The sequence below is a fragment of the Artemia sp. Qi Xiang Cuo genome, chromosome 2 (assembly GCF_049724085.1).
Source record: "Artemia sp. Qi Xiang Cuo chromosome 2, ASM4972408v1, whole genome shotgun sequence".
Lineage (NCBI taxonomy): Eukaryota > Metazoa > Arthropoda > Branchiopoda > Anostraca > Artemiidae > Artemia > Artemia sp. Qi Xiang Cuo.
This window is the reverse complement of record NC_142795.1, coordinates 48,184,355-48,210,272: the sequence shown is the minus strand read 5'-3', so window position 1 is coordinate 48,210,272 and position 25,918 is coordinate 48,184,355. Positions and strand designations below refer to the sequence as shown.

At 36.1% G+C, this 25,918-nt stretch overlaps 1 protein-coding gene across 1 annotated transcript in view; it reads right to left on the bottom strand.

Annotated features, from left to right (window-relative positions):
- LOC148955305 (lethal(3)malignant brain tumor-like protein 4) overlaps positions 1-24,150 on the bottom strand; it is a 41,026-nt gene extending 16,876 nt beyond the window's left edge. Inside the window, exons 1-6 of the mRNA XM_089101397.1 lie at positions 24,033-24,150; positions 17,156-17,362; positions 13,811-14,045; positions 8,951-9,136; positions 5,554-5,700; positions 1,507-1,791 (exon numbers count right to left, since the gene is read on the bottom strand). Coding sequence (XP_088957523.1) covers positions 1,507-1,791; positions 5,554-5,700; positions 8,951-9,136; positions 13,811-14,045; positions 17,156-17,251 — 949 coding nt within the window. The 5' untranslated portion in view covers positions 17,252-17,362; positions 24,033-24,150. The remainder of the gene's footprint in view (positions 1-1,506; positions 1,792-5,553; positions 5,701-8,950; positions 9,137-13,810; positions 14,046-17,155; positions 17,363-24,032) is intronic.
- Positions 24,151-25,918: the final 1,768 nt, after the last annotated feature.

The following is a 25,918-nucleotide window of genomic DNA, read 5'->3' as shown; positions in this document are numbered from 1 at the left end:
TTTGTAACGTAAATAATCTAGATGCAGTAAGTTAGTTCCGAATTTTAGTGAGTAATTAGAAATAAGCCTAGGGCAATTGCTTCTGGATCTACTTTTCTACAAACACTTTAGGATATCCCTTTCAGCCTATAGGTTCTCTTCTAACCTAGTCAGCAGTAGCAGTAGTATCTTCAGAATTTGCCCATTTTCAAGTCAAGGTAAATAATCGCTTTCTAGATATTCATCTTTAAGGAAGTATTTACGCTAGGCGTCCATAGACTATAAAGCGTCCATAGACTATAAAGCGTCCATAGACTTTCCGGAATTGACAAATGGGGTGGTCTCCAAAAGTTTTATTTGTCTTGCTTTGCTACTTTCTTTAAAATGCCACAAAAGTTTGCCCAGGAAACGATTATCCACCCTAGGCTAGTTTTCGAGAACTGTTAAAATTCTGTGTTGTATTTTAATAGAATAATTGGGCCACAGGCTCAGGGAATAATGGCATATCTTAAGCACTTGCCTATTTTAATCCAACCTCAATTTGAAACTATTGTCCACTTGCTTGCTTGTATAAATAGAGCTTTTCAAACGAAGGCAACAAAATATAGCCAGAAGAAACGAAAGTTTGGCAGAAAATTTTCAGATAATCCTCTTTAAGATAAACCAGAACAGTCCAGCTCTCACACTCTAGGCTCTGGGTTAAGGACAAAAGAAAACCACCTTTTTGTCCCCCCGGCTTTCCAAAATGTAATATATTGATACAGCAGACATTAGGTCCAAACCTTCCGTAAAAAACTGAGCAAAATTCAATTCCCGATCCTAGGTTGGCAAAACCTACTTTGCCAACTTAGGAGCCTCGGTTCAATGGAGTGGGGCCCCCTATGCCCAAGCATTTGGCTCTTGTCACTGCTTGTAGAATATCTCCCTTGATTTGAGCCTAAGCCTACTGAATTTGATCCCCAGCAGATACATAAATAAGGGCAGTTCAATCAATCAAAATTACAATGCTCTATAGATTTTAGTTTTCTTAAGTCTATTTTTATTCAATAATTTGCGAGGTTCAAAAACCTAATTCCTTTCTGATGCTTTCAAGATATTCTTCAACATTTTAGGTTTTTAGCTTCCATAGTTTAACAGTTAATTCAAATCAAAAGCCATAAAACCACGAAAAACAAATTCTACCTTTGATTTATAAATGTTTTTAATATGAATAAATTACAACCTCACATTAAGATCCAAGATGGGAGGCCAAAATAAATAATTAATCTTAATAAGATAATTCAAAGTATTCTGTTTAGAAGAAAAGTGCTTTCTAGTGATTTGCTTGCCTCCCCGCAAAAGACCCACACATACTTAGAGATTAGAGATTTTTATTTTCGGTTAGTAACCTCTTTTTATTCTCAAATTACTATTATTTTAGTCACTTTACCAGTTCACTTAAATTAGTTTCCACTATAATTAAGCTGTGCGACTATAACAGAATGTGATACACCGCTTCACTCATTCTCACTTCATCCAAAAACTTACCTAGATGAATATCCGGGGATAATGTTTCACAAGTTCTTTGAGAAGACAGATCTGGCTGGGCTTCATTCACAACTAGCTCTTCTGTTGGCGAGTCAGGCTCACATTGACCAGTAATAGGTGCCTTAGGAGGCGAAGGAAGAGGACTCGATGTAGAATCAGCAACTTGAGTGCTACTCGATTTCCTTTTCCGTTTAGTGGTTGTCTTTGGGGTGGATGGAGCAGGGCTGTTCTTTTGCTTCGGTCTCTTGTTACGCCCAGGAGTTGCTAGAGCCTTTACTGGCAAAGCTAAAATAATTGCGTCATTAGTTTTATACTCTTATGATAGTTCCTTTGTATAACTCAATTAAAACAAATTGGAAATCCAAGGGCTTGTCAGGAGTATTGCTTTCTTTTAATATTTGAGAGGATACTCAGTCCCAAATACTGGTTTACAATCAATACAAATTACGGATTTGAATCAATCGAAATAATAGGAACCCTACCAATATCCCCCTTCACACTAAGTCCAGATTTACCAATTGTCATATTTTTTCCTATAGTTTTTGCATAATATACCTAATCTTTGGGCGTGAGTGAATTTTGATGGTAATTCGACATAGAAACCTTTGAATTGTTTAAACTCCGACTGTACTTCTGTAAAGAGACTCAAATTTTGAAATATACATTAACATTGAAAAAAGATTGAAAAACTCGAGTGGGCATTGTAAAAATTGCACTCACAATAAGCACCCCGCCCCCCCCCCCCAAAAAAAAATGCAAAACACAAAAGAACAAAAGTGAAAAACTGGTATGAATACTTTATGACTTCGTTCAGTTTTATTTTTTCAGTCTATAATGAGGACTAGTGAACAATCTAGATGAAAAACGAAAAATGTACGGCATATTCTACGACAGTGGTTCCCAACTGGTGGTACGCGTACCCCAGGGGGTACGCGTAACCCTCGCAGGGGGTGCGCAAAGGTCCCAAAATTAATTTAGTCTACATCTTTAAAAATTTTTTCTGACTCAGTTCCAACATTTTCCTCAAAATCAGATAACCCATTGTACATAATTTCAGACTCATTTTCAAAACTTTGGCTTTCAGTAACCCGCTAATTTTTCTCCATAGCCGTATGGTCTCGATCAGTTCAGTCACAGACAATTTGAACCCAGCGATTTCAGTATCTTGTCATCTGTTGAAACACAAAGTTCGTGAATTGTGGTTGCAAGCAAACATGGATAGATTTCTGATCAGGAATAAAAAGAAGCCGAATTATGGTACCCCTAACTCAGAACCTGCACCTAAGAAGAAGAAATATGACGAATCATATTCGGTCAAAGCGTGTCGATATTTGTCAGAATAACTAGGGCCCAGATTTAGGGCGACAAAGTCTGATCCAGCGAACGCACAGTGCGTTCTTTGTGGTCAAGTCTTGGCCAACAGTTCCATGAAGCCTGCGCATATGAACCGGCATCTCAGTAATATGCACCCTTCTCATGTCGGTAAGCCGATAGAGTCTTTCAAATGTAAACAAGAAGCAGTCGCTAGTAACTGTTTGGAAATAGCAAAATGGCATCATTTTCTTCCAAAGCTCTCCGGGCTTCATATACCGTGTCCTATTTAGTTGTGAAACAGAAAAAACCGCACACCATTGTCGAAAGTCTGATATTACCAGAACTAGTGAAAGCCAGTGAAATAATGTTTGATACGAAAACTGCTACTGCCCTTCAGTCTATACCTGTGTCGAGCAATACTGTTTCATGAAGGATAGAAGACATTGCAAACGATATTGTCATGCAGGTTGTTGAGCAAATAAAGGTGACGAAGATGTTTGCGTTACAGCTTGACGAAAGCACGGATGTGTCAGATGAAGCCCAGGTGATCGTCTTTGTCCGATATCAAGACTGTTCTGACATAAGAGAAATGTTTGTTTTTCTGTTTTGTCAAAACCTACATTCAAGAACAACAGGAGAAGAACTATTCAAGGATAATTTCTTAAACCACATTGGCGCTGAAGAAGAGAGGCGTTTGTCCTCTCGAAATATTCGCTTCGTTTTTTCAGTATCTTCATTTGGCCTATAAAAACTATTCAAGGATTGGTAAATTCTTCGCAGAAAGGGGCATCTTGTGGGACTGGTGTCTATCAGTTTGCAGTGATGGGGCTGCCGCCCTAACAGGGAAGAATAATTGGCTCATGGCCTGGATAAGGAAGAAAAATACAAAGGTGAAGTGGTTGCACTGCATCATCCACAGGCAAGCTCTTGCATCGAAAAGGATGAACGCACATCTGCACGAGAACCTCGACGAGGCTGTGAAAGTGATCAACTTCATCAAAGCCCGACCACTGAACTCAAGACTGTTCAAGTTGCTCTGCCAAGAGATGGGTTCGGAACATCAACATTAACTTCTGCACACAGAAGTTCGCTGGTTGTCTCGTGGGAAGATATTAAACAGACTTTTCGAGCTTCGACATGAAGTTCATATGTTTCTTCTGTAGCAAAAGTCTACATTCAGTTCACGTTTTGAAAACCAGGACTGGATCTGCAGGCTGGCCTATCTTGCGGTTATTTTCGACAAACTGAATGACTTGAATCTCTCAATGCAAGGTTTCCGGACGGACGAACTCTCCCTGGATTCGAAGATGTGTGCTTTCGTCAAGAAATTGGAGTTCTGGCTTAAAAAGGGTCAAAGAAACAACGTTAGTGTCCTCCCGACCCTTGACAAGTTTGCGGACGATAGTGAATTTGATAACCTTAACACAATCTGTGATTGTATTTGGGAGCATCTGACAAAGTTGCGAGATGAACTTGTGTCATATTTCCCATCGATTATGACCCAAGATAGACCCCGGGATTGGATCCAAAATCGATTTGCTGGAGACGTGACCCCAAGCTCCGGTCTTAGTGACAAGCTTACAGAGAATCTGATCGAACTTGCAAGTGATCGCGCCTTAAAATGGAAATTCCAAAATATAACTGTCTCCCAGTTTTGGTTAGAGGTGAAAGCAGAATACAAGGAAATAAGTGAAATCGCAATGCCTGTTTTGTTGCCATTCGGATCCACTTACCTTTGTGAACTGTCATTTTCGGCAATGTAATTGATCAAAAGCAAACACAGAAACAGACTGAGTGTACAAAATGACCTTATAATTGCCGTTAGTGACATTGAGCCAAGATTTGATAATATTTTAGCTAAAAAGCAGCCTAAAGTTTTTCATTGATTTTGTAGGTACTTTTACACATTTGTGTACCGTCATTTATGACAATAAATCTCGTGTTTTTGAAAATCTAATTTTAGTTAAGAAAAAAGTAAAAAAAAAAAAACGATCCTCAAGAAAGGGGTACGCAACCATTTTGGGCCTTGATTAGGGGTACGGGGAACGAAAAAGCCTGGGAACCACTTTTCTAGGGTAATTCCTTTAACACAAAAGAGAGAAGTCTTTTAGAAAAAAAGTACATGCATTGATTAGCATAGCTTACTTGATCGGCCTGAGACCGTCTAGAAATTGATATTCAAGCAATACTTTTCCATATTCCAAATCTATTCGTCAAATTAATCCATAAATAAGGACGAAACAAATTATTTTCCAAAACTTTCAGTTTTTGTCCGCAATAAAAAGAATCAAAATTGTCAAAGTTTTGAACGGTTATAAGACCACAAAGAAAAAAGACACTTATGGAATATAGACTGGCTGCTTGGCTGGAAATTCAAATTTCTTTGTCAAGGTAAATTTAAATTGAAACATAAGAAAAAATTACCTGGTAGTTAATTATATATAGAGTTCGTTTTAATGATGGCAAATCCACGAAATACCTCAACTGAAACTGACATACTGAATAACACCACTTGTATTTAAGAACGAATTTCGATCGTTAAGCAACCAGACCGTCTGACGTAACATCTCAACTTAATCAATGCTACAAAGGGGATATTTGTCAACGTACAAGTTACCTTTTTTTTTGCAAAACCAAAATTTAATGAAACCAATATAAAAAAAATTTTTTCAGATATTTTGATAAAGAATTATTAAAACCAATATCTAAAGGATAATTTGGGCTAATACTCACCAGTTTTCCCGGGAGACTGCAAAGGATGATTGCTTCTCTTGCACCACCCAACTGGAAATATTTCTCTGGAGTCATAGCGGCACCAATAGTCAAAGGCTCCTTTCCATCCATCGAACACAACATGTACTAAGTCCTTCTTTACTTCCCCTAAAAACGAAGTTATAATACATAGATATGCAGACAGATTCAACCCTGTCATTTCAAGCACATATTAGTAAACTTAGAGGAACAGTTTCCAAGAATCTTGGTGGTTTGCACAGATCAGTTTTTATAAGCTACCCTATAATGAAAATTTTACTCGTATCCCATACCAAATAATGAGAACTCTTTATTTTGTATTCATTTTACTGTTATCTTAAGTATTACCCGAAAGTTTGGAGGTTGACTTTCCCTTCAAATCTACGAGGTCTATAAATTTTTCAGAATAAACCAATAAGAATTTTAAACTATTTTTGAGCTTACCCCAGGAAGACTGAAAATTCATCAGAAATTAAAATATCTTTTTGATTTCTTGATATTCTTGATCTAAGCCAAATTTTCCATTTTAATTTAGGAATGTGATTTTAAAAGATACAACTTAAAGATCACTTTTTGAATGGACTGACACTTTTGACTGAAAATTAACACAGTCATTTATCAAGAACAAGTTCACTTTTCTTAGAAATACTCGGGGCATGGTCCTCAAGGAAACCCAGCGTGACATGTTTGCTTTGAATACAGAGGTTTCCGTAAGGTTTTATTTTTATTTTTCTTATTTATAATACAAACCCTTTATATTTCCATTTTTTTACACCCCCCCCCCTTCCCACCAAGAAGTAGAAAATTGAAAGAGATCTGCTCTCTAGCATTTGACAAGTTTCAAGCTTTACTATTAAGAAAAGAGGGTTGGGGTGCCAAAAAAAAATTGTGCTCGATCTCAAGTCTTCTCTCTTGACTCAAACAAATGGTTTTTCTCTTTGAAAAACTCACAGAAATAGCTCTAAATGAATTTTCACTGTGTTTTCCAACAAAATTCACACAATGAAAAGAAAGTAAATTTCCAAAGTATGACTCAAATGTGCACCTTTCAATTAGGGACACCTAGCCTTGGCTATAAAAAATGTTTCTTCTTCAGGAAAAGCTCACAAAATAGGCCTAAAAATCCCAAAAATGATCTATTTATTTACATTCAAAAATGATCTATTCGGTTTTTTATCGTTTTAAAACATAGACTTGTGAGAAAGAGTCAAACTTTAACGTAAAGAGCAAGGCGCTGAGGAGGGGACAGCTCCTTTCATATACGGAATAATTTCTGTTCGTTTTAAGTTTTAATGTCGCTCCTTACTTTCAGTTAAAGAAACTTTTTTTTTTAATTTAATCACATCTAAAAAGAACAACTGAATATAGAATGCTTTGAAGAAAATTTAAAGGATACTTTATATATATAGTGAATGTTGCATTCTCCAATTTTGGTATATATATATATATATATATATATATATATATATATATATATATATATATATATGTGAGTGTGTGTATATATGCTCGGTACCAAGCACAAAGCTGGCATCCCCAGACTTTTGGTCACATCCTTTCCAAATATAACATGACATCACCTCCCCCCCACTCACTATGGTTGGTTACTCGGGCTTTCGACCCTTGCTCGCTTGCTACCAGGACGTTGAATTTCCAATCTTTGTTCTGCTTTATGTTTTTAGTTTATATTCTTCGGATTTGTATATCCTATATTCATTATCATGGTTTCGAAATTATTCTGCATAAATTTTCACATTTCTAGCTTGAATAGTTTAGCTCATTTTTCCACAGAGGCTTTATTAGAGGAAACAGTCTAACATTGCCTTAATTAAGATTCATGTGCCTTCCAAGCATTTTTTTTCCCCAGCCGCTTTGTATGGAAGAGCAAAACAAAAGTTCGCTTTGCAAACTTCCTTCTCCCATGTTCCGTTTTGCTACCCACCCCTTCCCGTAACCTCTATGATATAGGACCACAATATTTTAGCAGCGTCAGCATCGTCAAAAGGTCCAATAAACATGACTCCGGGATAACATGACCTCCAGAGCTCCTGTAGCAAGGGCTGTCAATTATACAAGTCACCAAATATTTACAAAACCTATCTGGTATTGGGAAATATTTACAGTTGAAAATGGGAACATGTTCATTTTTGATTGATTCGAAGCTTTCAGAGATCGTTCACTGGCCAAGATGAACGAATATTTGTTGGAAGGGAGAATATTGATGCGGGGCCAGAAAACAGTGGAAGGCTTGTTTGTCCCTGATCGGTTGAAACTTACATCCGTAAGTCCGTGGATCAGTATGAATCTATTGCAAAATAAAAATCGTCCTGAGACGTGTACCCCACAAAATAAAGCCCAAAAAGGAGTTATTTTATTTTCCTGATCGTCTTGAAATATATATTCTAAAGTCGTCGGGATAAAAAGATCTCAATTCAGTAAAAACAAAATAAGAAAAAAAAAACGGTTCCCCTACAGCAGAAACCGATAAAGGGCTGGAAGCCTTTTATCTGAACGGTTTGTAACTTAAAACCGTAAATCCCTAGGTCAAGGGGACTCTAATGCACTACGATAATTTTAGTTCGTTGGTCGTGAGAACCTAAAATATGCCAAAATTCTTTTCTTCGTTGGGGCCCAGGCCCCCTAAATCTGGGGCACAAAAATGGCTCAGAAATTTTTTCCAGATTGGCTTCAGACTTTTAAGAATCGTTTAGAGTACAGGAGGGCAGTAGGGTCTAAATTTCTACTCATTTTAAGGTTCATTTATTTATCCATAGCAATGTCTTTTATCTTTATGTTTGATGTGATTATTCATTTTAATCTCGGGTTTCATTTATTTATTCATAGAAATTTTGTTCTATTTAAGTTCGAACTATGACATGACCTTACTTCTGCTAGTTTAAAGTTTTAACATGGCTGTTTACCTTTCTTTGAAAAATTTTTTCCAAGAAAAATTTTTCTTAAGCTATAGTAAAGAGATTTACCTAAGTGGACTCCAGATGTCAGCAGGCCCTAGAGTAACAGTCAAATTAAAGTCAAAATAGAGCATTCAAATTACGAATAAAAGTAAACTGGAGAAGAGTCCATGATCTTAGTAGTTACTAACTTCGAAACTAAATGTAAAAGCATTTTTACTTCAATCAGCAAGCAGAAAAAACAAATATGATAGTATAGCTTCATGGTGTTTCTCAAATACAGCGCAATGAAAAGAATCTGCACAAAAAAACAAACAAACTAGGTTAAGAGTAAACTAGGCTAAGAGTAAGAGATCAAACAAGCTGAATCGAAGAAAGTGTTATGCAAATATTTCATTTATCGTCGTCTGTATTTTAACAATAGTACATGAATAATAATAATAATAATAATAAAAAAAAAAAGGTACCAATAGTCGCAGGGCATATCAATTGAGGATTCTTCTTATCAACGGCTTCGAGCTTCATTCCCACTTTGAAGAAATTACACTTTGGATCAGGTGGTTCCGATTTGAAAGAAGATGTTGGTGCGATAACACCGCCACTAAGAGTCTTCACAAGAAACGTCGGCCAGGAGGAGGCGTTCATTCTAAAACCTAAGAAACACATTAAAACGAATCATCTATTAATCACGTATTGCAAATAAACCATTAACTAAAAAAACGTGAATTTTCTCCAAAAATGATTAACTGTGCTCTATATAATCTTCTAGAGGGTCTAAAATCTTGCCCTAGATTGGCCGTAATTGTGACGATTTTTTATTAACTGCCTCTAGCCCAAAAAACTCCATACAAAAAAAAAAAAAAATATAATTTACCATGTTTAATTTGACATACCTTTCATCAACACATGTACATTGGGTAACAAGCAATCAAATTTTAGTGTTTTCCATTTGATCGAGTTGAGCAGTGACGTTATACTGAGAATGCCCGAGTAACTTCTTAAGCAAGATTCTTGTCAATATTTTGGCCATAAAATCTGCATATAAATATTAAAAAGCTCTGTACATAATCTTTCTGCTGGTCTGGATACTTACTTCATACCTTGATTTTTTTGTATGTTTCTGTTCCCACGTTGAACCGTGAAGCAACTCAACGAACAGCAGAGCGATTTCTAAAAGATTATAATTTCGAAATATTTTGCTCTCGCCTAGCTTCGCTTTTTCTACATCTTCAATAGCTTGAATTTAGGGATCTTGCCCCCCCCCCCCCAAGGTTTAATAGTGAGCGGATACTGCAAAAGTGCAGCTAGAAGGCCCAGTTTTATATCCGATTGAGTTTACAATACGATACGAATTTATTATGTCAAATCTGCTCCTAATATTTTTGTTAAGGAAAAGATTCTGCTCCCGTTCCCCTCTCTACCACCCACATGTGAAGCAGATGACAGCAGAATTTGTTTTAGCCTGCTTCAGGGACAAAGCTCCACGTGCAAATTCCAAAGATAATCCATCAAATCCAAAATTTCATAAAAGAGAAGCAACATTGCGTTTCGTCATTTCTAGATCAACTTTCCCGAATTATTTCCCAGAAATCAAGATACTTCGGGTTTCAACCCTAGTTTTCCAAGAGATAATTTTATGCTCTACCTGAATCAGATATTAAGTGATCACCAGTAAATTTATATTTGGAGCTAGAATAGTTTTGTTTTGCTTCCAGTTTATATTATTTAGTCAACTAAAAAGATACTATTCCCATCTTTACCTGGAATATACTACTACTACTACCACTAACAACTAACCGCAGTGCCAAGCCGCACGAGGCCACAATAGCTACGTACGCTCCTCCTCCATCCTAATCTATTCTCTTTACACCCTCCAAGGAAGTTCCCATTCCCCTTAAATCTTTCCTTACGACATCCTCTAACACCAGCCATGGACTGCTGTCTGTTTAGCCCTAGACGGTTGGCCGAAAAGGACAATCTTTGGCAATCTGCCATCCTTCATCCACAGAACGTGCCCTAGCCATCTCAACCTTTCTCTCATATAGCCCTAGAAAACGGGACTGAGCCACACTTTTCGTACTACCTACTGTTTGAAACGGTCAATCAGCTGGGTACCCAAAACTATCCATAGACAATTTCTCTGGAAAACATCTAGCAAATCTCCTCCGTTTTTCGGAACGCCCTGCTTCAGAACCATACTTGGCCACTGTCATCACTGTATCTTCCAATATTCTAATCTTGGTTTGTAGACTTATCTGGAAACATCTTGCAAATCTTCCTCCATTTTTCGGAGCGCACAGACTTCAGAACCATACTTGACCACTGAACTATACTGTCATTACTGTAGTTTCCAATATTCTAATCTTGGTTCGCACTTATCTTCCTATTCTTCCAAAAAACTTTCAACTGTGAAAAAACACCCTGAGCTACTTTTAACATGTACTTTTAACATCTTCATTGCTCCCACCGTCTTTACTAATAATACAACCAAGGTAAGGGCTTCAGAACCATACTTGACCACTGAACTATACTGTCATTGCTGTAGTTTCCAATATTCTAATCTTGGTTCGCACTTATCTTCCTATTCTTCCAAAAAACTTTCAACTGTGAAAAAACACCCCGAGCTACTTTTAACATGTACTTTTAACATCTTCATTGCTACCACCGTCTTTACTAATAATACAACCAAGGTAAGGGAAGTTGTCCAATTGATCAATCTTTTCGTTACGTAACGTCCCCTTTCCACCTTCACTTGTTCCTAGTCTTAGCGACTTAGTCTTCTTAACAGCGACTTAGTTTCCTTGAATATAACTGGTAATTTTGCAAACTTCTTAATTTACGTCTCTTTCCTTTACCGAGCAGGCCTCTGATCCAAACGAGGTGGGGGTAGTGACGTCGCTCCACAGCATTAATAATGCGTAAATTCCAATTGTTTTCCTCAGATACAAACATGTTTTCAACAGCCGGTTGACTCTCAATGATCTAATACATAAATTATCTTTAAAGATATTTTCTTCCGTTGAAATCCATTGCTGTCAAATGTATAGAAATTTCAATCTAAACAATCTACTTAGTTTTCAGTAAGGTGCTAATGACACTCTAGCCTTTTGGCGGTTTGAGGGAGTGACAATATCAAATTTACTTGTGGTAGTTTATACTTGGCTGGCTTCATAGTTCGGAGTGATTTCTGTCATATATATATATGCATATATATATATATATATATATATATATATATATATATATATATATATATATATATATATATATATATATATATATATATATATATATAGAATGTAAAAAAATGGTGAATGTCGACTTTCACCGGTAATATCACCAAACACCAAATACGTCAATGAAAGGTCAAATATTTCATTACATTCTTGTGCATTCGGACCCTCACCGGTACATGTCGACAATCACAGATATGCTCTGGTGAATGTCCAAAACAGAGGAAAAAACCCAAATCCTTAAAACCCAAGCCTATGAATGTCAAAAAGAGAGGAAAACCCAAATTCTCAAAATCCAATCCTTATCTCTAATTGAGAGATAAGATAGGTAAAAAACAAATCCTTACATCTGCTTGGATTCAGTCAGCTTTGTTTGTCTTAGGCAAAGTTTGTGTTTGTGCCAGCCTTATGCAAAGTTTAATGGTGACAGCAACGTTTTGTTAATTTTTTTTTTCTGATACTCTGATCAAACAGTTCAGTGATCGAAACTGTAAAAAACGAAATTTTAATACCACTAGGTATATTAAAGCTCGGCTTATTATGCTGATTTTAAATATATAAATTTCATTAAGTTTAGTCTTACCCATTAACGGCTACGAGCGTGCGAAAAATTGCTTAATTTTCGAAAAATGGGGAATCATCCCCTAACAGTCACAGAATACTAATGGAAGTCACATAATCAGGCTCAGCGTATCAGAAAAGTCTACTGTAAGGGTTTCATATCTGTAAGAATATGGAATTTTGTATTTTTGTCAGAAGAAAGATCACGGATGCATGTTTATTTTTTATTTTATTTTTTACAGGGGTGACCATATCAACCCAGTTGCCCTAGAATATGGTGAAAGAGCTCATTCGAACAGAAATTAAAAGTTCTAGTGCCCTTTTAAAGTGACCAAAAAAAAAACTGGAGGACAACTAGGCCCCCTCCGTTCCTTTTTCCCCGAAGTCGTCTGATCAAAATTTTGAGATAGCCATTCTGTTCATTATAGTTGAAAGGTCCAATAACTATGCCTTTGGGAATAACATGACCCACCCCCCACAGCCCCCGGGGAAAGGTATTTAAGTTATAAAATTTACCCATTGTTTACGCATAGTATTTGTTATTGCTCTTTACGCTTAAGTTTGAATTTTGTCCCAATTCTTCAATAACGACTTCTGAAACACAAGAGTCGTTTAATTAGAACTAGAAGAAGCTTCTTTAAAACTACCAAACAACTTTAGCGTAAAGAGTAAGGTGTTGAGGAGGAGGCAACCCCCTTCATATACGTAATAATTTCTTTTTGTTTTAAGTTTAAATGTTGCTCTTTACTTTGAATTGGAAAAAAACTTTTTTTTTTTAATTTACTTTGTTATGCAGAATAGATACTGCAGTGAATCGGGATTTTTTTTTTTTGAAAAGTTAACGCATTAATTGCGGGTTAACGAGGAGACAATTGTTTTTATCTTTCTCAATAAAATTAGGGGAGGCCGGCTATAACTGTGACATTCAAGTTTTCGGTGTCTTAATGTTCCATAAGAAATCTGAAAATGCAACTGAAGAACTGTCATCTAGTAGCCCACATGTTAGTGAAGTTTGGTCAGGATCACTGAAAGTTTTTTTCAACAAGTTTGAAAAAGTAAGTTTTTATGTTTTTTTGCAAATCTTTTCAGAATTTTTGATGCTTGGCCATTCCTAAACGCCTGAAGGTAGGAAATCCATACTGTTTTCCGGTGAACGTGTATTCATCAAGGTTTAGAAGGTGCTAAGAGTTTGTAAGTTTACTAGCACTATCTTCAAGAAAAGCAAATAAATCCAAAAACGTTGCCACCAGGGAGCACTGGGACAACTGACATAATGATAACTGGGACACCATGCCAGGCACAGTCTCATTATATTCCAGTTATGACAGGGTGTATAGGTACACCCTGTCATAACTGTCATGGTGTATATATACACCATGGTATATATATATATATATATATATATATATATATATATATATATATATATATATATATATATATATATATATACGCATAGATGCAGGAGCTAGGGGTATTCTAAATGAATTTAAAAATTAAATAGCAAAATTAGGTAGAGGTAACATAACTTACCGAGAGGAGGTGTAAGCATACCGCCAAGCTTTTCACAATGTCCAATAGGGTTGATCTCTCGCGAATCTACAAGCCTCCAAAAATCATTTTTATCGTCAGATCCATCTAGCCGAAGACGAATTCGGGGCCCAAGGACTGATACGACCGTTGCTATACACGTGGAGGTTAAATTTCTCGGGTCCAAGGCTTCTAACTTCATATTCAACTCAAACTCATTCTCAGGTGGTATCTCATGCTAGGGACAAAAAATATTCAAAAGAAAAAATAAAATAAGGGTATAGTGTTAAACACATACAGGGTTTGTTCGGAAAGTAATGGGACTGATTTTCTTTTGCCGCGACTGTACTTCGGAGCAAGCGTGCGCCGACTGAATTTGGTAGAGGGCGTTCATAGCTAAAGAACGAGTGGCTGGTCAGTTGTCTCCAAGCACCTGGAGAGTCAGGACAGGCATTTTGCGTGACTGTGTTTCTGTGAGTGGTGCAAGCCGAAAATGCAGAGTTAGTTAGAGCAGAGGTACGTGATTAAATTCTGTGTGAAACTCAGTAAATCTGCGACAGAGACGTTTGATATGATCAAGCAGGCTTGCCCAGATATTGGTTTAGATGAAATGGTGTGTTTCGGTGGCATCAGGCTTTTTTGGAGGGCCGGGAAGAGGTCGCCGATGAAGACCGTGCTGGAAGACCTTCGACTTCGACAAACACCGACAATGCGACTCTTGTGTGCAAAGTTTTGAACTCAGACCGTCGATTAAGTATTCGATTTACTGCCCAAAAGTTAAATTTACCAAAATCTGTCGCTCATGATACTGTGACGCTGCATTTGAACATGCGCAAGGTGTACTTACTTGTACTTGTGGCGGGAATCAGGCGTTTCCACCTCGCCCGGCATCGATGATCTTGGAGACCTTCTTGGACCATGTTGAGCGATCTTCTGCAAGGTGTGCACGAAGATGGTCCCAAAAATACTCACTGACGACCAGAAATTGCGAGAAGAAAATTTGAACATGTGTGAAAGTGACCCTTTTTGAATAAAGTAATCACGGGTGACGATTCCTGGATCTTTGAGTATGATTTCGTGACAAAGAAGCAATCTTCCGAGTGGCAAACGTCCGCGTCTCCTCGCCCAAAAAAGGACAGAATGAGAAAACACAAAGTGAAAACGATGCTCATTGTCTTTTCTGACGTCAAAGGCATCGTCCACCATGAACATGTTCCTCCAGGGCAAATCTTTAACGCCAAGTTTTATGTGGAAGGGCTCAAAAGACTCAAAGGAAGGGTCGATTGGGTCCGACAAGACATCGCAGCCGACTGGAAGTTGCACCACGACAACGCTCAGCTCACACCACCTTTCTCGTGAACAGCTACCTGACCAAGGCCGGCATCCAACGCCTCCGCAGCCACTCTATAGCCCCGATGTGGCCCCCCGGACTTTTTTTTGTTTCCTCGCCTAAAATGGCCGGTGAAAGGCAAGCATTTTGAGGCAACAGAGAGGATCCAAGCAGAATGCACCACAGCTCTCAAGGCTATTCCGGAGAATGCATACCGCGACGCCTTCAATGCTTGGAAATCGTGCTGGCAGTGCTACTTTGATGCAGAACGAGCCTATTTTGAAAGTTTTTAAAGAATTGTAATGATTGGTTCAACAAATGTTTTTAAATCGACTCAGTCCTATTACTTTCCAGAGAAACCCTGTAAATAGTAAAATCAAACTTTTGGGAAGAGCGGTATCAAAGGATATTTTACAGATGGGGTCTAGAGCATAAAGTTCAATTTTAGGCCCACAGCTCTTTTCTTGTCTGGATATGGGAAACCTGAGACAGTTTTAACCGAAAAATGTACACGTTATATCAAGGAGGTAAAATTCACTTAGCTTATGCTTTATTTGTCTGAATATATATGTCAGCGTTCTCTTCAAGTTTGTTCAAGTTAACCATATTTTTTAACTGGCTTTTGACCTAAAGGTTTCCAATACTAGGTTTCAGCGGTTTTTTTTTACCACACTTTTCATTTTTAGTTCAACTCAGCAAAAGTTATGGTTTTTTATGCTAATACTACTACTAAAAACTCACCGAAGCACCAAGCCACCTGAGGCCAACACAACTACTCACTCTACTCCTCCATCCCAATCTATTCAACGCCTCCCCCTTTTGCACCCTCCCATGAAGCTCCTATTTCCCCTAAATTTTTCCTTCTGAGGTTCTCCCACCCCAACCGAAAACAACCTGTTTTTCGTTTAGCCCTAGAAGGTTGGCCAAAAAGGACAATCTGCCAATCTTCATCCGCAGAACGTACCTAACCCACCTCAGCCTTTGGCAAAATTGGAGCCAATTTTCCAAATCAATTGAAAATAACAGCGAAAAATGAGTCATATAGCACCTTAAGGACAAATATATACTAAAGAAAACTGACCTGTTCCTTTAGATGCTTAAACTATGCAAGCTAATCTTTGTTTAGTTACGATTTTTTGCTGAAACTGAATTCCAGATGGACGGGGGGGGGGCAAACTTAAGTCTGGGGGGGGCAAACTGAAGTCTGGGGGGAACTGAGGTCTGGAGGGGGCAGTTTCCCCCTGCCCCATAGCAAATTACGCCCCAGTTGGACAAGACTACCTCAATTGTTTTTGAAGATTCTTTCATTCTTTCTTTCTTCATTTGCTTGCATTCTCAAAATTCTTTTATTTTTTTTTTAAAGGGCACACTTTTTTTGAATTCCTATTTTTTTTTTTTTTTTTGCACTTTCTTGTTTTTTTTCAGCAATAACACCCTGGTGCTTATTTAGGCAAAATTTTCGGTATATTTTGTTTCTCAACTTTACTAGCCTACATTATCCATTAAACAAGTAAAAAGAGCAAAACAATGAAAATGTCCAACCCGTAAAAAAAAAAAAAAAAAAAAAACAACAGCGAAAACAAAAACAGGAAGTTTTCTAAAAAAAAAGCCATAAGTTGGGAGAAACAAAAATATTTATATATGGCTGAGAATTTCTTGAGCTACTTTTATGACGGCATATTGAACCTGAGTATATTACACAAGTCAACGGAACAAAAAACGTCTAAACCAAGCAAAAGCCCAATATGATGCAAAGTGTGTCAAAAGCAAGCGAAAGAATTCATTCGCTTCTGAATCTTGGAATACATTTGCTTCTTTTTATTAATCCAGTCACCTTTGATTTTCGTATCCGATTGTGACTGCTACGTTGCTTGGCGAAAAAAATATTTTTTAGGCCTTTAGATCCAGAAAAAAACGAAAAAAAGAACAAACAGATAAAAAGCTGAACCACAAAGCATTTCTATAAAGACAAAAGGATATTTCTAGCTTTCTAAAGGACAGAAATAGATGAATGTTACCTGTTTAAAACAAAACTGTGGTGCTGCTTCAGCTTTAGAATAGCATAAATATTCTTCCCAATCAAAAATGTCGGCAACAGTTTTTTGATCTTCCATTTTGTACTCTTCGCGACAAACAGCTGAACAGAACTGTCTTCTTAGGTAATCAGTTGTAAGGTGATGTTTTGACGGACTCGCTAATACTTCTTTACAATATACACACTTACCCTAAAGAAAACAAAACTGTTAACAAAAAGTTGCCAAATACCATGCCGTTCAGTGTTCCGTCTCATTTCACCATAACTTAAACATTTTGGGCAAACATCTGCAATTCGTATAAGTTAATAAACAGGTTTTTCTGTGTTTTAACCTCAGTTCTGAATTTTAGCCGCATTTTAGACTGCTGTATGGGCAGAATCATTGAGACCCAAAACTGGACCCCATCTGCAGTTTTTATCCTGCTTCCAACTTTTTTTTATAGCAATATGGCATATAATGCAAATGAATAAGAAGGGCTACAGCGTTGGTTCTCAGCATTAAAAGCAATGGAGAGCATATACAACTCTTCAGAACCTCTCCTCCGATTATACGAACAAACATTTTGATAGCAGAGATCTAGAATTCATGTTTATAAGAGAGGGGGGGGGGGGGGGTAAAAATAAGCCATAAAAGCGTTTCATTTATGGGGGGAAAACAGCCAAAACGTGAGTAATATAAATTTACACATAAAAAATCTCCACTTTGAGATTTGGGCCCATTTGCCCCATTCTCATTAGCCCTATGTATAGGACAAGGATTTTTAAATTAGGAGTTGAAACCTTTTAGAGGGATATAAAATAAACACAGAGACTACATAAACTGCAAAAAATAATAATATAAGCCATAAAAATGTTCTGAAAATCGATAGTATTGGGCATCATTTCCCACCTTTTTTGTGTTGCGATGCTAGAGTAGCACCAATATGAAGTCAGTCATATCACGTCCCCTTTTTAATAAATACAAACTTGAGCCAATTTATCCGAACCAACTAATTATATCGCTTTTTACTAATTTGTACATGCCAATTCAGGTTCTCAGGTTTTCATTTTTTAAATTTGTATATACATTTGATTGTGAATCATCTGAAATCTTTTAATGAATAAATAAGAGATTATTTCGTAAGCAACTGTTATTTTTTTTCTAAACAGCACGACCCTGAGCCTATGGGGTTTAGTCAGGTAGAGAAACGACGGTATATGGTGATCATCGTATTTTTAAGACACTATTTATATCAGCCGCCAAACAAACTGAAAATATCATTCGAAAGAAAAATGAATTTGAAAAGAAGATTCCAATGCCTTTCCGGTCATAAATAGCGCATCTCTGTAAACAGTCTTATTTTTTGAATTTAGAAAAATATTGAATATTTTAAATCTGTGTCTTATATTTTCTTTTTCTTCTATCTTTTAATTTAATCTCATAGAAAATGAAAACAAAATTTGTTGACAAGAAGTGAAACCGTACAAGTTCAGGATAAGATGCTATTATTATAATTGGACACAACAAACTGTGTTGAGGCTCAGGCCATAAAAGCCCATTGCCCCAAAGTAAGAAGCATGACTACCAAATGGAAATAATACTTTGGTCCGTAAGCAGTAGAGTCCCAATTGCAGGAAGTCGCCCTCAAAGATAATTTAGAGCTGGATATGTAGACTACGACTACGACCCTGCAACCTACGGTAGCCTACGACCCTGGCATTAGAGAAACAGAGAGGCAAAACCATTGATTAAACACATTTTGATTTGGTAAGGATTTGAATAAAATACGAAGTACAATTTTTTTATTTTAAAAGTATTAAGTTTTAAACCTAAACAATGTTTTGACTTGAAACTGAATTTAAAATCATTCAATTTTGAACTTGAATTGTTGAAAACTTTAGAAATATATACTATCGAAAATGTTCAAATTTTGAAAGTATAATTTACATGGAACTCATGACATTTTTTACTTCAAAAATTTGAGTTAAATTTGAACTGCAATGAATCCAATGATATAGAATTGTATAAACGAAAAATTTAAACCATTGTGCTAACAATAAGACGAACAAAGATAATTTTCATGAAAACGATGTTATTTTAAATTTAAAGAATGAACATTTAAGTAAAATTGCATCGATTCAAATTGAAGATATACATTTCGCAAGGCCATGCTAATTGTAAAAAAGATGTACAAAATGTTTTCTAGTTTCTTTGTCACTATTATTGTTCATATTCAACAATTATGGAAATGAGTGTCCAAAAAGTGGTCATGATTTAATTCTTATTTTTGACCCATATCTGAGATATGGGAGAGGGAGATATGATATCTCCCTCTCCCACCCGGTCTGCTATGTCACACTTGCCAATAGACTACAGCAAAAGGAAAATTATACATGCGTATATTCATAGTTACAAAAAGACCAACTTCAGGGGTTGAAGACGACTTTTCTAAGTGGATTTCTTGGGTCCACAGCTTACCGAGAAAATCATGTCCAAGCAGATAATTCTATTACTAATTCTGCTATACATTATCCCTCTTCAAATTAAATGTACAAAAAGATACATTCTTCAATGATCTATAACGAGCACACTTCTAAAATTACAGGCTTGACTAAGATATCAAACCCAAAACAAGCAGCAAATAATATGAATTAGGATATAAAACCCGGAACGAAAATAAACAAGGTTTATGCTGCCTCGGGAACGTCAAGTAGTTTAGCGCATTTTAATAGGCTTCACCTATAAAGCTGCTGCGGTATTTGCAATTCTGTTACATATAAAATGTTAGGGAGAGCTACTGCCTTGTAAGCAGGTAACAGTTAAAAAGGAATTTCCATGTGACAACAGGGGCAGAACATACCAGCTTTCGATCGTTAAGATGTTCAATGAGAAACGAGCTACCCGTATAAAAAGGGAAGCTTAGCTGAATCGCTTGAACCAGCAGCGGCATTTACATTTATAAGTTTGTTTTACATTATTTCACAATACAATGTTTACTTTTTTTGTATCTAATAGCCATCCTTTAGTTCTGCAGTATCGGAGGGTATAGATTTTATTTTCCGAGGCAACAATAACTTATCTTTGTCTATAATGGGTTTGCAACTTTTGCTTGTTGCTGTACCTATTATTGGTTTCAAATATGCATTTGATGCTAAGAAGCAGTTGTTTCCATCTCTATAAAGAAAAATGACTAGCAAGTGAGAATCATACAGCACGGAGAGGGCTCAGATTCTTGTCCTACGCACACATTACTTTCTTTTTATGTCCATCTGAGGCTGAAAAAATTTTGTCTCTATAAAATTGTTCATACCATCAAACCATGGGAAATAGGTGATAAGTTTTATGATTTGGAGCGATGTAACACAACATTATCTTGTGTACTTGGTTCATTTTAAAATTATCACTACTGATTGGATGTTAGGGAATAGAGAATGAAGTTTGTTTTAGCAGAGATTTTAGATTTGATACTATCTTTAAGAAGCGTTTCATCCTCTTTCTGTGATAAAAATTCTTCTTGGCACCTGCTGTTTTAAAATCTTTAAAGAGTTGACAGCCACAGCGTTAGATAGATGAGGAAAAGGTGTAGGGGAAGCCTGTCAAATGACGCTGCAATACATCACGTTGCCCAGGCATCATAAATCTAATTCTTTTTTTTAAGGCTTATTTCTTCATTCATAGAAGTTGCAGCTTATGAAACATGTACATCTTTTGATTTTGTAAATCCAAATTTCAAAATTAGTCTCAGACTTGTCATTAGCTAGCTCAGAAATCAGCACAATCTTCATCCTGTCATCAACATTAATCCCGTTATCAGTAAAATCCTTACAAACCAATTTGGCGGAAATCAAACGCTATCTGCGAAATATGTACTTAGTGTGATCAACCGGGACAGTCAGACTGCAACTGTGAAGGTTTTTAATTCAATATTTCGCCATGAAGGACCATTCTCTAAAAAATCCCTAGATAATCGTGACGGGAAACAAAACGCTAAATTTTGTAAATAAACAGTTTTAAAGCCAGTGAAAAAAGACAAGAAAAATGAGAAAAAGCGCCATTTCAAAGATTATAAACCTTAGAATTAAGGGGTAACTGATCCAAAGCCTTAATGATGCAAATTAAGACATAACCATAAGCAGCCATTTCCACTGACCAGGCGTTAACTGCGTTAAAGTCCAAAATAAAAACATCACTAATATGCATTTCATATATGTTATTTGATTTCCACCAAGGTTAAATAGAGAATCAACTTTTTTTTAAGCCGTTCTGTAGTTGAGTCGTTTCATGAAAGGCGACGGGTCTGGTTCAAGAACCAGAAAATTCTTGGTACATTATTAAGAAGGATTTTAGTTTTCGAGAAGATTTTGGGGAGGGATAAAATTTGAATCTCGGAGGTATTTCGAGGAGCCGTGATAATTTTAAGCGATTGGGGAAGCTTAAATTTCATTTGAAGAAAACTGGTGATTTACCAGGAATTTGGAGAGTGTGCGCACATATAAATATGCAAATTTGACAAAATCTTTTCTTTATGTTCGGACTAATGCAAAGTGAAAGGATAAAGAGATAAAAACGAAACGCAAATAACCTTCCTATTTATGTTTTTATATTTAGCTCATTAATTTTGCAGGGTAAAGCTGGATGGTATTGGACGCCAGGGCACAGATACAAATATGAGCTTCCTTTCTTATCAGATTAAATAAAAAAAAACAAGTTTTTTCTAACTGAAAGTAAGGAGCGACATTAAAACTTAAAATGAATATAATTGAGTACTTATATGACAGGGGCGGTCCGCTTCTCAAGACCTCGCTGTTTACGCTAGAGTTTTTTTTATTGTTTTAAAAAATAAAGTTCTGAGACAAAGTCAAACTTTATCATAAACAGTGAGGCGTTGAGGAAGGGACAGCCCCTGTCATATCTTGAATATTTTCAGTTTGTTTTAAGTTTTAATATCGCTCCATAATTATTTTTATATATCTAATTACATAAAATGTTTTTAGTGCTTATTAGTTTATTTTGGATGAAATCACATTACAAATTACATAAAAATTTGCATATTAATGGCCTTCTCGAAATTTTTGATCTGACGTAACAACGAATTAACTTACGTAACGAACTTCTATATCCGTATGTTTTATTACGTATATTAGGGAGTTTACCCCCTATTAAATACCTCGGTCTTTACGCTAAAGTTCGAATTTTGCTCAAATCACAAACCCCTGAATCACACAGGCCAGTTAATTAGAATATATAGCTCTTTTGAAAGTACTAAAAAATCTTTAGCATGAAGAGCGATGCATTGACTAGGGGGCGACCCCTTTCATATAAGTTATAATTTCCGTCCGCTTTAAATTTTGATATTACTCCTTACTTTCTGTTGAAAAAAAAACTTGTTTTTTATTTAATTTCTGATGTTTCTTTCAATAATGCCGGGAAATCTGGCGCCCAAGGAAACAGCCTCCATAAATAGATTCTCCTCCGTAACCCTTACTTCGACCCCCCCCCACACAAGAAAAAAATTCCTCCTGAAAACGCCTGTATACTTCCCAATAACCATTACTAGCCTATATGTAAACAATGGGCAAAGTGTATAACTTACAGCCCTTCCCCTGGGAAGTGTGGGGGATTAAGTCATCCTCAAAGATATATTAATTAGATTTTCGACTATGCTGAACAAATTGACTATCTCAAAATTTTCATTGACTGACTTCGGGAAAAGAATGAGCGTGAGAGGGGACCCAGTTGCCCTACCGTTTTTTGGTTAATTAAAAAGGACACTGGATATGCTAAATTCCGTCCGAAAGAGCCCTCTCCGGATATTCTAACACTACTGGATGGATACGATTATCCCTGGGAAAAAAAAAACAAAACTAAAAAAAAACAAATGAACACGTATCCGTGATCTTTCTTCTGGCAAAAAATAAAAAATTCCACATTTTTGCAGATAGGAGCTTGAAACTTCTATAGTAGAGTTCTCTGATACGCTGAATCTGATGGTGTGTTTTTCATTAAGGTTCCATGACTTTTAGGGGTTGTTTCCCCCTTTCTTCAAAATAAGGCAAATATTCTCAGGTGCGTGTCTTTTGATACGTAGAACTAAACTTCGTGAAAATTTTATATTTGAAATACGCATACGAAAATGTTCTTTTGATGTATCTATTGGTATCAAAATTCCGTTTTTTACAGTTTCGATTACTATTGAGCCGGGTCACTCCTTACTCACAGTTCGTTACTACGAACTGTTTGATTAACAAAATCTTTGCTATCAAACCTATATATTGTAACTTTCTTACGATATTTGTTTTCAAATAGATCTATGGAGTAAAACACAACACATAGTACACGTTCTTATCTTTTGGCAAAGCGGCTCTTTTACCTTCAGCCAAACGTATAGCACACGAGAGATAAAACAAACTATATGCCACAACTAAAATTGTATCAGTTTTTATGCTTAATCCTATTGTAATGTCAGATGGCACTGGATGTCTTGTCTCAAAGATGAACTTGTTTCAACTTATATCAGTTTCCGCATTTCTTACTATGGAGCAAAAGATAGCTTTAAACATTAGAGGTTTGCATCCATACAATAAGCAGGAGACAAGATAAGAGTATTGAATGACCCATCTGACATGAAAAAGCAAACAAAGTAGCTTGGTGTAGAAGGGACGACAAAACCTTATGCCTATTAGGTACAACCTCTTCATAAAATATTATTCCCCAGACATTGCTTTACAACATATTTTGCAGTACTATTCATCTTAAAGCACACAAGGCCTTTGCAGGATTTAGCTAACTGATTGTTGGACCTTTGCTCAAAAGAGACAGTTCTGCATGGATACACAACATAAAACAAACGATTATTCAATAATTTTCTTCTATAACTCACCAATGTAATCAGTGCATGCCTGAAGTTTATAAGGCAGCTCTCAGAACAGAATTGTCTATCTTTATTTATTTCTGGATACAAGTAATGAAGGGTCGTTTTTTCTTCTCTGCACCACTCAAAAACAGAAAGAAAAAGTCAGTTTATTTATCATGAACTGGTACTTTTGATCTTAAAAACTCAGATCTAGCTAAACCTATTTTCAAGACTAATTTTCAAAAGCATCCTGAATAAACCAAAAGTTTGAAACCTTTCTTCTGAAAATTTATATCATTAACTAAATTTGCATCCTTAGTAAAACCCAAACTCTGCGTTTTAATTTAGACAAATTTATAATGGGATCTATTAGTTTTTATACATTAAATTTAAAAAAAAGGAAAACTGATAAAAACCTCAGCTGCCAAGAAATTCAAAATTTGGACCCAATGTTTTCGGATTGTATACATAGGAAAATATTTATGGCGACAAAAGTAAACTAAACTTTTCAGCAATTGGCTTTGTGCCAGATAAGATGGAGTGGTTTCAGCTTAGTTCTAATAAATGTCTTTTGCGTTTTGGATTATAGAATTCCACACGCTAACGCCAATAAAGGTCTTATTGCAAACTTTAAAGAAAGCTTTGAAGTTGTTGCTATTAGCAATACTTGACTAATCTGTACAACTACCAATGCTAAAAAAAATGAAAGCAGAGAGGCCAATATCATAGAACTACGAGACAAAGGGACAAAGAAAATGATTTACAATCATCTTGATTGGTTTGTAACATTTTTTCATTTTATTCTCCATGCATTTACTGGCTTCACAAAACATTATTTTCCAACAGATGCATTTTCCTATTTTAGTAATGGCATCAAGACAAATTTCGTAATAATAAAATTCTTGTTGATGATTTTCTAGATTTTGCGGGGGCATATGATAATGGTTTTCATGACTTACTGCTTGTGAAACTAGCCAATTTAGGTTTTCACTCACATCTGAATCATTCTTTTGATATTCACACTGCCTCTGCAACTTCTTCAAAAAGCAGAATCCCCAACTGTCTACCATAAGTAGCTGAACAGAAATTATTCTATATATAAGGAAGGTGCCACCCACTGCTTTGAATTCCAAGGTTTACGTAATGCTTTACGGGAAAGCATTTTTGAATGCAACTACAGACAGTTGATGAATGCGACGGTTTTATGTGTCAATTATCTTAAAAAAAAAAATTCAACCAGAATCTTTATTGTTAAAAGTAAATGTGCATCGATAAGCCTTGGTTCTTGGACTCCTGTGAGAAGTAGTTTATATCCCTTTCTCCTTGTGTTAGAAGCCCGTTCTCAAACTTTTGGGGAAGCAAGTCAAACTTAAGTATAAATATTTGAGGGGCTGAGAGGAGGAGGGGAGTCCCCTCAAACACAAGATGATTTCTGTTCATTGTAATTTTTAATATTGCTATTTATTTTCATTTGGTAAAACTAGGTTATTTTTTATGTAATGTTTGTTCACTTTGAATAGAAAATCCAGGGTTATCCAAAATATGACAGACAGTACTTCCCCTCAACCCATTCGTTTTATATCAAAATTTAACTTTTGCAAAACAATGTTTGAAGGAAAAGAGGCTTATTTAGCGAATCTGGTTTCCAAAATAAAACAGAATCTTTCTAATCATTAAATATTTAATCATGAAGGACCGTTCCCTAAACAATCCCTGGGTAATCACTACAAGAAACAAAACACTAAATTTCGTAAATAAACAGTTCTAAAGCAAGTGAAAAAGACAAGAAAAAAGAGAAATAATGCCATTTCAATAACTATAACCCTTGAAATAAAGGGTTACTGATACACAGCCTTATTGTTAAAAAACCTTAAAGTTAAGCCTTATTACAGCAAATTAAGACACAAACATAA